Source organism: Choloepus didactylus, chromosome X (genome assembly GCF_015220235.1).
Source record: "Choloepus didactylus isolate mChoDid1 chromosome X, mChoDid1.pri, whole genome shotgun sequence".
NCBI classification, from domain to species: Eukaryota; Metazoa; Chordata; class Mammalia; order Pilosa; family Megalonychidae; genus Choloepus; species Choloepus didactylus.
The window spans coordinates 126,539,131-126,551,950 of NC_051334.1; the positions used below are offsets into that span (position 1 = coordinate 126,539,131).

General features: G+C 37.3%; 1 protein-coding gene across 1 annotated transcript in view; it reads left to right on the plus strand.

The window, feature by feature from the left end:
• LOC119522334 (probable E3 ubiquitin-protein ligase MID2) overlaps positions 1 to 12,820 on the plus strand; it is a 37,291-nt gene that overhangs the window by 12,665 nt on the left and 11,806 nt on the right. The window contains exon 2 of the mRNA XM_037820876.1: positions 6,688 to 7,403. Coding sequence (XP_037676804.1) covers positions 6,688 to 7,403 — 716 coding nt within the window. The remainder of the gene's footprint in view (positions 1 to 6,687; positions 7,404 to 12,820) is intronic.

Here is a 12,820-nt window from a genome sequence, read left to right on the forward strand (position 1 = left end):
TGTAATGGTACTGTAAACAATCGAAAGTACGATTTGTTTTGTATGACTGCGTGGTATGTGAATATATCTCAATAAAATGATGATAAAAAAAAAAAAAGAACCCATTATGTGACAGGCAAAAAAAAAAAAAAAAAAGAAAAGAAGAGAGATGGTTCTTCCCTTGGTGGGATCCCAATCTAATGGGGGAGACATTGGAACATAAGAGATATTACAGTTAGACCCATGGTCATTCAGGAAACTTGTAGAAGGGTACGATTGTCCTCCAAACATTCATGGCTTTCCTTAATAACTTGCTTTGTATCTTTCATCTGTCAGAGTATGATGATAATACCTATATTTGTAAAGCAGGTTGATAGTTTTTATTTTATACTTATCTGATCCTCACAAGAGCCCATGAGATGGGTAGGCCAGGTATTACTGTTTCCATTTGACAGATGAGGAAGCTATGGCCCAAATAATTAAAATGTCTTACTTAGGATCTCTTAACTAATTCTGCTTAGATCCAAGAATACAACCAGGTTGAGACAATGACAACAAAACCATTTTGAAAAGTATAAAATGCTACACGAATGTAAGGTGATTATTATCATTAATTATGATTACTGACCATCTAGCCCTTTTTTTTCCAGGTTTCTATTTTCAATCCTTATCCTGTAAGATGAGAAGTCTATGCATTGGTTGCCTTTTATAGTTCCCAGATTATCCGTTTTGAGCATCAAGGGGTTCTTTCCTAATAATAGTGCTCTAGGATTTGGTTGTCTTCCTTCTCAGTTCCAAAAGATGTTCTTATTAGTTTATACACCCATGGGACTCCCCTCTCCTTCAATTGTCCTCTGGATCATCCATTATATCTTCCTTGAGATTCAGCAGGCAAAACCATCCACCATACTTTAGCACTTTGGTTTAGCTAAGGGAAAGCTGAGGCACTTTATTTCCAGTTCCTTTGGTGATGACACCCATCACTTGTTAACTTTTGTAGTCACAATAATAAATAAGATCTGTGTTCTTAAGAGCTAGTTTACAATAATCCAAGGTGTTTTTCTTATGTGGTGACAGACAGCAAGACTTTAGAATGATAGGATATTGAAGCTGGAAAGCATCTTAAAGAGATCATGTGGTGATACTAGTCCAACTTGAATGGTAGTTTACAGTTGAGAAAACATCAGACTGACCCGGGACTCATTTGCTCATTCCCAGAGGCAGGGAGACAATTTCTAGTGTTTTAAGGAAGAGCTCTTGGGACATCAGTGTTAATATCTTGAAGAATGTTTATTTTATATTAATTTGTTAAAACCTCCTACAACTCAGCTAAATTCTCAATCTACAGCCCAGAGGTCAGACTTGGTTTCACACTCACTGCTTTTCTGTGAAGAAGGGGAAACTGTGGCTCCCTGGGGAGGTGGGGAGAGCCCAGAGTCATTCTCTACAGACCTGGAAGATGAAAAGTAGATGAAATATTAACTATTGAAATAAGTTGGCATTTAATTATGCAAATATTTGAAGTGATAGAATTCTGCCAAATACAGATCATGGCCTTTTTCTCTGATTCGTAGCTGAATGCTGGATTTGAAGGGCAATGCTGAAATCAATCTTTCATCTAGTAAATGTAGATTGTATTATTTTTTATTTTAGTCACCTGTATTGAAACTCCTCTTTATTATTTCTACCTACTCATACAGTCTTATGATACCTTCTTATAGCTTATTCTCATTGACTTCTTTTTTTCAGGGATCTCAAGCTAAAGGAAGGTATGGGGTAAAGATAAGCCATACAGAAACAGTTTTGTAATAGAGCAAGGGCAAATACAGAAACATACATAATTTCCCTCTTGTACATGACTATAGTCTGACTACACTGCAACAACCAAATGATTTGGAAGGGAACTCATCAGTGTCTGAGGATGTGGGCATTTTTTTCTTAATATGGCAATTGGTTCTGCCCTCTCAGGCATTCCATCAATGTAGTTTTATAACAAAAACATTGTGTCTTCTGCAAAAGCTTCATGATTACCTGTCAATGGATCACACTCTATTAGTTTCCCATCCTGTCTTTATCCTTAGCACACTTTCTAATTCTTGCAAACTTTTTGAAGTTGCAACACTCTGCCATTGTTTTATTTTTGTCCTACCACTTCCTCCTACTAAAAATACTTTGTGATATAGGAGTCATATTTTTTAAGTGAATAGAAAGTGGGGTTCTGGGAATTTTTTGATACATGCTAATCCTTAGAGATATCCCAGGGTATTGCAAAACCTAGAGAGGGAATTACTGACCTAGAAAAACAATTGAAAGGACTAAGCAATCCAATGGAGTTTAGAAATAATATATAATTATACGGATGGCAGTATAGTATAATGGTTAACTCTTCACACTCTGGAATCAGACAAACCTGGGTTTGATTGTTTCTTACTGAGATATAGTTCACATGCCATCATATTTTCCATTTTTAAGTATACAATTCAATGTATATTCACAAAGCTGTGCAACCATTACCACTATCTAATTATGGAGCATTTACATCACTGCAAAAAGAAAGCCCATGCCCATTACTAGTAACACCCCATTCTCCCCTCCCCCTAACCCCTGGCAACCACTGATATATTTTCTGTCTCTATGGATTTGCTTGTTCTGGACATTTCATATAAATGGAACCATTTAATATGTTCCCTTTAGTGTCTGACTTCTTACACTTAGCATAATGTTTTCAAGGGTCATCAATGTGGTGGCTCATATCAGTACTTCATTCCTTTTATGTCTAAAGAATATTCCATTGTTTACCCATTCATAAATAGATGGGCATTTGGGTTGTTTCTACTTGGTTTTGGCTAGTATGATTAATGATTCTATGAACATTTGTGTGTAAGTTCTTGTTTGAACACCTAGTTTTTAGTCTCTTGGGTCTATACCTAGGAGTGGAATTGCTGGGTCATATGTTTAACCTTTTGAGGAACTGCCAGATCGTTTTGCAAAGCAGCTGCACCATTTTACATTCCCATCAGCAATGTAGAAAGGTTCTGATTTCTCCACATCCTTGTCAACACTTGTTATTTTCTTCTTTTTTGATTATGATAAACCTTGTGGGTGTGGTTTTGATTTGCATTTCTCTAATGACTAATGATGTTGAGCATCTTTTCATGTGCTTTTTGGCCATTTCTATATCTTCTTTGGAGAAATGTCTATTCAAATCTGTTGTCCATTTTTTTAATTGGGCCATTTGTCTTTTTATTGTTGAGTTGTAAGAGATCTTTATATTCCTAGATACAAGTTCCTTATTAGATATATGATTTGCAAATATTTTCTCTCATTTTGTGGGTTCTTTTCACTTTCTTGATAGTGTCTTTGAAGCACAAAAACTTTACTTTTGATGATTCCAATTTATCTATTTTTTCTTTTGTTGTTTGAGCTTTTGGAGTCATATTTAAGAAACTGTTACCTAATCCAAGGTCATGAAGATTTTACCCTGTGCATTCTTCTAAGAGTTTTATAGATTAAGCTCTTATATTTTGATCTTTGATCCACTTTGAGTTAATCATTGCATATAATGTGAAGTAGGGGTTCATCCTTAATTTTACATGGGGATAGCAGTTTTCCCAGCACCATTTGTTGAAGAGACAATGTTTTCTCCATTTAATGCTTGTGACACCCTCATAGAAAATCAATTGGCCATAATTAATGACCTTGTAAATGAGAGATGAGATGGAAAGATGTTTGAAGAAGTTGAAAAAAATAATCAGTTCTCCCAAATTGAGTAAAGCATTTGCTCTATGATAATACAATAGAATAGAACAGAAGCAGTATGGAAAAGTTGCTTATAATAAACAACTGACTATAACCACCTTACATTATTCTTTGTAGAGCTGAAGTCAGTTAAGGTAGGTTATTTTAGACAACTGGTTCTTGATCTTTTTTTCTGTCAAGGACTCTTTTGAGAATGTTTTTGGACAATGTGAAAGAAAATGCATATATAATGTAGATACAACATTCTGCAGTTTAGGAGGTTCAGAAATCTCTGGTTGAAAACCCTATATTGACCTTATCCAAAGTAATCCTGATCCATAGTATGCTTTCCCAAGCTTAATTTCATAGTGCAGTTCAAGTGTCGCACCGACTCATGAAAAATCGAGGCCTTACTCAATTCTCCCAGTTAGCTTCCAACACAGACACTGAGGAAATGCAGTTCTGGAAGACATCATAGTAGAAATGCAGTGTGAGGTGGAGACAGGCCTAGAAGAAAGAGGTATGATTCTGAAAGTGACTCAGAATGAGAAACTCAGGTGAACACAGTCAAAAATAGGAGTAGAAACATGCTGTTTAGAAACCCTCTTGTGAATAGTCAAGATAAACCTCATTGAAGGAGGAGAGCTGATTGAAATGAAGGTGTAGGGGAAAAAGCACAGGCATTGGCGTTAGATTGTCCCCACGCTCTGCTAGTTCCTAGTTTTATGTCCCTGGTTGATTTACTTAATGTTTTCGAGCCCCTATTTCCTAACTATAAAATGAGTACAGTAGTAGTAGCCTTCTCACAGACTTCCTGTAAGAATTAAATGACATAATGTGTTTAAGGTGCTTAACATGGTAACCAGTATAAAGCAGATGCTCAATAAATAACTAGCTCCCTTCTTGCTTCTTCTAGTTGAAGGGATCTTTCATTTAACAATTTTTTGGTGCCTAGTTTTTGCAAAGCACTGTACTAGATATAAAAATATGAACTATTCCCTGACCTCAAGGAGCAGGGAGAGTTAGCCAGTGACACAGTAATGTAGCTGAAATAAAACAATGTTCTGGAAGCCACCAGTGATTAAGGTGATAAACAGGTAAATGAGACAACTAGGTGTCCAGGCTTGGGTGGTGATATTCACCAGATAGGGAATGTAGGAAAAGGAGCAGATTTGAAGGGGAAAGTAACAAGTTCATTTATGGACATGTTGAATTTGAGCATCTGAGGGACATCAGGTGGACTTGTTTAAGGTGATGTTCCTGCCTTGAGTTGAAGGTTGGAATATATGATTTCTAAAGTCTATGCCAATTCTAAGAGTATATGATATATCTACATTTAAATTGCTTTATATTTTGGTCTCTATAGATGAATCCTGATAGATGTTTGTGCTACAAAATATAGTCAACAAATTTTAAGCATTTTTAAGTTGTAAAATAAGAACACCAGGTCTCACTTTTTAAAAAGTGATTATACAAACATATGAACCTACTAAATCAACTGGGAGTGACTTTTACAAAAAGATTCTTCACTTTCACAGCAATTTCCTATAGATTTCCATTAAATAGCCAGTCAGCTTAGTGCACTTGAAAGGTTGATTTAGAAACAGCCTTTAGAGATACAACTATTGTACTTATGCACAAGGTATAGTTGTACTCAGTTCTTAAGTATCCTGTAAGATATCTATGCATATATCACTAATAAATGATGATATCTGAACAAATAACTGCAGAATCAAATTTTCAAGCCCTGAGAAGGTCTCCAATGATAGATGATGAACAAAAGGTGTTCAAAAGAAAAAGATTACTTTCTTTTTCAATCAACAAGATACATTTTGTATTTTTCCTCAATTAGGGCTAACTTGGAATATTTATTTGTGTTGACTTTAATTAATTTAAGACTCATAGCAGTATGAGTCTATTCAGCTCAGAAAAATGCCTGTGGGAGAACAGATGGATTGACCAAGAGGTTAGTTTCTTGTCAGTTGGATCACTTCTTTTCTTCTATGATGCATGCTAAAATGAAGGCTACTAGATCTGACAATTTCTGGCTGTCAGAAATTTTTGAGTGCTCACTTTGCTAATTTATATATAGATATAGATTTGCATCCTGTTATATTTTAGGAAGTAAGACACATGGGGAGATGAGCTTCATAGCAGTCTTGTGCTAGTTCAGTGGGTGTTTAATAATAAAACCAAACTGATGCCATGAGGTAGTATGTCTTGATCATTTATCAGCAACGATTGCTAAGTCAAAAAGTTGAAATAATTTCCCATTCATCTTGATCAAATGAAGGTTTTCTGAGGGTGATGGAAGAAATCTTTTATCCCTAGTGACTCAGTTTACTAGAAATGGGATGGAACAGAAATTCCCATGTGTGGTAATAGGAAGTAATTCAAGTTTACATTCTGAAGAAGAACTTGTCCTGCACTGAGAACTACGTTTTTATAAAGCTCTCTCTTCTTTTTAATTCAGGCTCACAGAATGGAACTCATTTCAAGAACTAGAGAGTTATTTTGAAATAAAGCATTGTTTTCCTTCCACTGGATGAAATGGGAGCAGCCCCTATATTTTACCTTGAAGTGAAATAGAAAACAATATTGGAGAATGGAGACTGAGAGTTTTGCAGGGCCTCAGGCTCATCATAGTCAAGGACAAGATATGTCAGTATAGAATATGTGAGAGAATGATCCATGCTGATGTTGTGAGCTGGAATAGGAATGTTGATCAGTAAACCAAGACTTGTCGGTTGCCATTAGGTTCTATTTATTAGTGCAGGAAAATAAACTCAGGCATTTGTCAAAAATGAAGGGAGAAAAAAGCTCTCTGATTAGTTTCTAAATTGCTTTCCTATTGCTCAAGGATCCCTGGGGAGTCCAGCCTGTAAAGCTTCCATTGGTTCATGTATAATTATGCTATATCCACTTCACCTTTGGAAATGCTTAGTAACTCTTGCTTTGTATTCCTTGCAGGTGAGAGCCCAGCCTCTGTGGTTCTTAATGCCTCAGCAGGATTATTTTCACTAAAAATGGAAACACTGGAATCTGAATTGACCTGTCCAATCTGCCTAGAGTTGTTTGAAGACCCCCTTCTGCTCCCCTGTGCTCATAGCCTCTGTTTCAGCTGTGCCCATCGCATCTTGGTCTCAAGCTGCAGCTCTGGTGAATCTATTGAACCCATTACTGCTTTCCAGTGTCCTACGTGCAGGTATGTTATCTCACTGAACCACCGGGGCCTAGATGGCCTCAAGAGGAATGTGACCCTGCAGAACATTATTGACCGCTTCCAGAAGGCTTCAGTAAGTGGGCCCAACTCCCCAAGTGAGAGCCGCCGGGAAAGGACTTACAGGCCCAACACCAACATGTCTAGTGAGCGAATTGCTTGCCAATTCTGTGAGCAGGACCCACCAAGGGATGCAGTGAAAACATGCATCACTTGTGAGGTCTCCTACTGTGACCGTTGCCTACGGGCCACGCACCCCAACAAGAAACCTTTCACCAGCCACCGCCTGGTAGAACCAGTGCCAGACACACATCTTCGAGGGATCACCTGCCTGGACCATGAGAATGAGAAAGTGAACATGTATTGTGTATCTGATGACCAATTGATCTGTGCCTTATGCAAATTGGTGGGGCGTCACCGAGACCATCAGGTTGCGTCCCTGAATGATCGATTTGAGAAACTTAAGGTAAGGGATCTGGGACAAATCCTTGCACAACTTTGTCTCTTTATAGACAGTTAAACAGTTAGCAAGATTCTTAATAAAATGGATCATTTTTCCTATATGACAAGTTAATTAACTCCTAGCTGTTCTCATAAGGAATAGCCTCCTAATCTGCAAAGTCTCACTGGAACCTGTTTAATCTATTGTTTAAACTTGCTTGCATTCGTATGTCTCTGGTCAGTTCTGTGGGGGAGGGTGGGGGTAGGGTTAGCCCACGGCCCACCACACCAGCAGTCTGTTCAGGAAAACAGCACCCTCTCTCTTCTGTCCATGACATATTGCATACTATGTATCTTTGCTCTGATCTTTCCACCTCTTCTTTTAAGTATGTGAGTACCTGTGCTGCTTTGCATATGTGTGTATAGCAATGGGAAGATTGGGTGTGTTTTTGTGTAGGTGTGATTGGAAGTGTCTGAGTGTATGAAGGTGAGTTATTTTTGTGGAGGACATTAGTTTATGTTTGTGTGCATACTCAGTACATTAAAGAAACAAGGGTTTAGCACTGGCCACTAAAAATTGCCATAAGCACTTAACATAGGGGCTAATTCTAAGCCTGCTTTAAAACAAAAACAAAAACAAAACAAAAGAAACAACAGCATACCACAAAGTTGGGAGGGATACTCAAATAACTGAACTTAAAATTTAAACTGAAGGCAATTATATTTAATCCAGTATCAAACTCTGTGCCAGTGTTCATTCTTGTGGGTTACAGACTGAAGCACTTGTTTGCAGTCCCTGCCTTGGAAGTTCCTAGTCTTTAATTCATGTTCAGTGAACAGAGTATTTTTGAAGTTTTCTTTTGTGCTATATGATATTTATATTCAAGTCCAAGTGCTTATTTTTTAAAGCTCTGCTACCTCAGATTGATGTTAACAAATGTAGGATCCAGCAAATTTATTCTCGTTACCTACAGAGATTCCAGAAAAATAACATCTTTAAATGAATAAGATTGCCACCCCAAAATTGGACCTGGACATATAAGCCAAGCTAGAAGGAAGATGCATATAGGATGGAAGCAGGTCAAGAAAAGAGTGGAGATTTTCTTCTTGTCATGCTCTGGAAAATTCCTTGTAACTTAAATAAAAATTATAATATTGGTAACGGTAGCAATACTTAGAATAGGATACAGTTCCCCTTCTGTAATTTCTTGCAGGCAATGTTGAGAGTATTCATACTGACTCTTGCTTTGTGGTTTTACTTATACCTAATTATGCATTTGTACAAAATTCAATGTGGTCTGTTGATTTCACTCAAGGTGAAGTCCAAGCCCTACACTTCAAAGTTACATAAACTTAGACTTTGATCGGTTAAGTGATTTGGTCAAAGTCACACAACTGGTTAGTAGGAGACCCTGAGTTAAGGAACCTTTTCTACCATAGCCTGCTGCCACTTTGCTTTGGACCTAAGCTTTCCTCATGAAATGTGATTTGAAACTTAACCTTATGCTCCAGCAACTGCACATTTCTTGGGTCACAGATAAACAATTAACAGCATCGAGGAAAGGACATATTATATAAACTTACAGCTTCATAATGGCCAAAGATGGGGGCAGGGTTGTGGGAGGAGTTGGGGATATGGAGAGGATGGAACAATCTCTGCCAAATATTTGCAGGTGTTGGGACTATAATAAAGCACTGGCCTTGAGAAATATTCCAAACAAATATCTGTATCCATATGTGCTGTTGAGATAACAGAAAGACTGGATAGAATTAGCCTGTATCCACAGAACACCAGCTATTTGAAAACATCCGAAAACTTGAAAACATTGGATGATTGATTAAATATTTGGCATCATGTGGCTATAGCCTTCATCTCTGGGGATGGATAGAATATAACAGTATTTTACCAAAAGATACTTTAGGGAAGTCTGTAACTAGCCAGTAATTTTTAGAGAAAGGAACAGTTCCCCTTTAATTTTTACGAAATGTGCAGATAATTTTGATTATAAATTAAGTGGAATTTTTTTTGCTCATTTTTGAACAGAGAGTGGAAACATATGAATCATTCCCAACTGTGTGGTTTTGTTATGTTGTCTGGAACATCTTGAACTTGGGGGAAGGAGGGGGAGGTATTGCTTGTGTGGAGGGGGTTCACTTTGGTTTGGTGCCAAGTGTAAAAGGATATTATTAGTTCTCCACATTAAGCAGAGGGGAAGTCTGTCTTTTAGTGTCACATACACTCACTTCTTTGGGTTAATTTTAAACTAGAAAAGCATTTAGGATTATCCCCTTAATCTGCTTGATTTGTCCCCCGAGGAGAAAGGAGAAAGCCAGCTGTCAGAAGCTATGGGGGAAACTGCCTGAGCATACTCCCCTGGCCTTCAGAGGAGCACGAGAGCCCTGTAGGATAAGGGGAAGAATGACAATGTATATTTAATGATTTGCCTTTATGGCTAGTAACTGATACTGTGTTGATTTTTCCTTTTTGGTTCCACGGATTCATTGTTGAGGTTTGTGATGACTCTCTATGTACTACCTCCCTGAATAGGATTAGTGGCCTCTAATATTTATTTGTTCAGTAAAGAATAAGCAAACCATTACATTATAGATGAAAGGTCATAATTACCAGAAGTCAGCTTGTCTTCTTAAAGTGTACTCTAAATGGATTATAAGGTTTGGGGAGCTTAATATAGTTTCATGATTTTTATATAGTTGTCAAGTCTACCTGTGGAGTTGAGAAGCAGGACACATGCCCTTAGTTGGCTACCAAATGGTTCAATTATTTCTTAAATTTCAAAGTATATGAGTTCTTCCCCTTAGAGAAGATTGATATTATTGTGTTACTGAATGGTGACTTTATAAAGAGTTTCAAATTTCGGTGACTCTCTATTACTGACGGACCTGAACTAGATATTAAAAGCCTTCTACAACTTGGTTCCCACTCTGCCCATCTATCTTTTCCTTCTAGTATTCTCAAATTATATTGTCTTCATCTACCCAGGCTAGCCTTCTGCCTACTAAACATACAATTCTCTTTTCTGACTCTTAATTTTCACTCATGATCTTCTCTTGGCCTGCTTAGGAATCCTACCTGTTCTTTTTTTTTTTTTTTTCATTTTATTGAGATATATTCACATACCATGCAGTCATACAAAGCGTACATTCAGTTGTTCACAGTACAATTATATAGTTTGCGCTTATCACCAAAATCAATTTTTGAACATTTTCATTACCACACACGCAAAAATAATAAGAATAAAAATTAAAGTGAAAAAGAATGAATAAAGTAAAAAAGAACACTGGGTGCCTTTTTTTTTGCCCCCGTTTTTCTACTCATCCATCCATACACTGGACAAAGGGGAGTGTTGTCCATATGGCTTTCCCAATTACATTGTCACCCCTCATATACTACATTGTTATACAATCGTCTTCAGATTCAAGGGTTCTGGGTTGTAGTTTGATAGTTTCAGGTATTTACTGCTATCTATTCCAATTTATTAGAACCTAAAAAGTGTTGTCTATGTGGTGCGTAAGAGTGCCCACCAGAGTGACTTCTCGGCTCCTTTTGTAATCTCTCTGCCACTGAAGCTTATTTCATTTCCTTTCACATTCCCCTTTTCCTACCTATTCTTTAGTGCTCAGTTCAAACTTCACAAGGCACTCCAACGCACCCCAACTATACCATAAATTTCTTGAGGCCTGGCACAAATGTCTTTTATTTCTTCAGTATCCCCCTTAGTGTCTAGCACACCTAGTATATGGTCAAAAAATCCAAATGATTTAGGTCTTCATAATGAATTCGCAGGAAGTACACCAGCATTTATAGCTTGCTTTGGTTCTCATAAGATATAAATTTGTCTTGCAAATATGAATACTCTAGAAGTCTGAAAAAATCTCATGTGAACTATGGACAATTTTAAAAACCAGAATGTTAGCAAAAGTATGGCATGTCCTTAATTTTAAGTGCTTATTCATTTTGATTCCTGATTTTCCAACTGCCTAACTCTATGGTGACACCTGTATAAATCAGATGTGATTATTCTAATTCTCTTTGAGAGTGATGTCTTCACATTTCTATGCCCACAGCCTACCAAAAATATAGCTGATGAAAACCAGGGGGAATTGAGGAATTTCCTGAAAGGAAAAAACAAGCACATTTTCTTTTTCTCATTACATTTCCACAAATTCATTGCTACAAATAATTTTTAAATGCAGATAACATTTACATATCAGAGATCTTGTTCTTATAAAATATTGCCTGGCACTTGAGTAAGCTTTTTGTCATGGGAAAGTAACACACACACACACACACACACACACACAATGAAAGAGATGGACAGAGACAGACAGCTAAAGATTGCCAGACAGAGAAAGGAGATAGGAGACTTAGAGAATGTTCATAGGAAAGCCACAGTGAGAGTTAAAAGGCTGGAAAATATGATATTCTAGAATCTTATCATAGTTGATTACTTGTCCTTCTTCCTACTCAGTCATTCTTTGTCATGCACACACCCATTCTCATTCAGCTGCCATCTTCTCCCAGTCATTTGTCTACTAATCCACTTGACACCCACTTCTGAGTGCTAAGATAGATACTGTCTCACCTTATGGGCATTTGGCTGTTTCTGAACCAGTACAAGTATGAATATGAGAGATAGGCAGAGAAATATCTTTATAAGAGACTGGGTTGAGAGAGAGTATATATACACATGTATGTATGCCTATATATATATGAGTATCTGTCTTTCTGCATGCATGAGTGGCTGAGAATGACTGTGTCTGTGTATCTAAGTGTATCTATAAATGTGTGTCACTGTATGTGAGGATGAGAGAGTGTCTGTGTTAATCTTTTGTGGATGTATCTATAGATAAGTTGGGTTTGAGGGGGCCATGAGTATAAAAGCTTTCTTTAGCTACCCGAGGGAGGGTTTGAACCTGAGTAGAACCTATCCTGAGATTAGGGATCTCCTTTGTAAATGAGCCAGATGACATATCTTGATGGTAAGAAAAGTCTTCAGTAGAGGCCAAGGTGGGTTGCCAAAGATACCATAGGTAAGGAAACAGAAGAAGTTGTTTCTCGCTCCCTTCCCCAAATAGGTATGAATCACAGTGCCTACATATAATAAGAGTAAAACATTTGTGTCCAGATTTGAGCTCTCTGAGGTGGTGGTGGTGATGGTGGTGGATATGTGTGTATGGAGGTGGGGCCAATATCTGTCATAGGGTTTTCTCAGCTAAACTGGCCTTCAACTCAATCATAAAATCATTCTTGCTAACAGATCTGGCTTTTCTTTGGTCTCTTCATTGTTCAAGAGTTGCTCCTTCTTACTTATAATATGTATAAATGTGTACATGTTTTTGTGTGTGCATATGGGGGTAAAACTGCATTTTATTCTATCTGTATTCAAACTGTGGTCTCAGACTTACTTGAATCCGTATTCT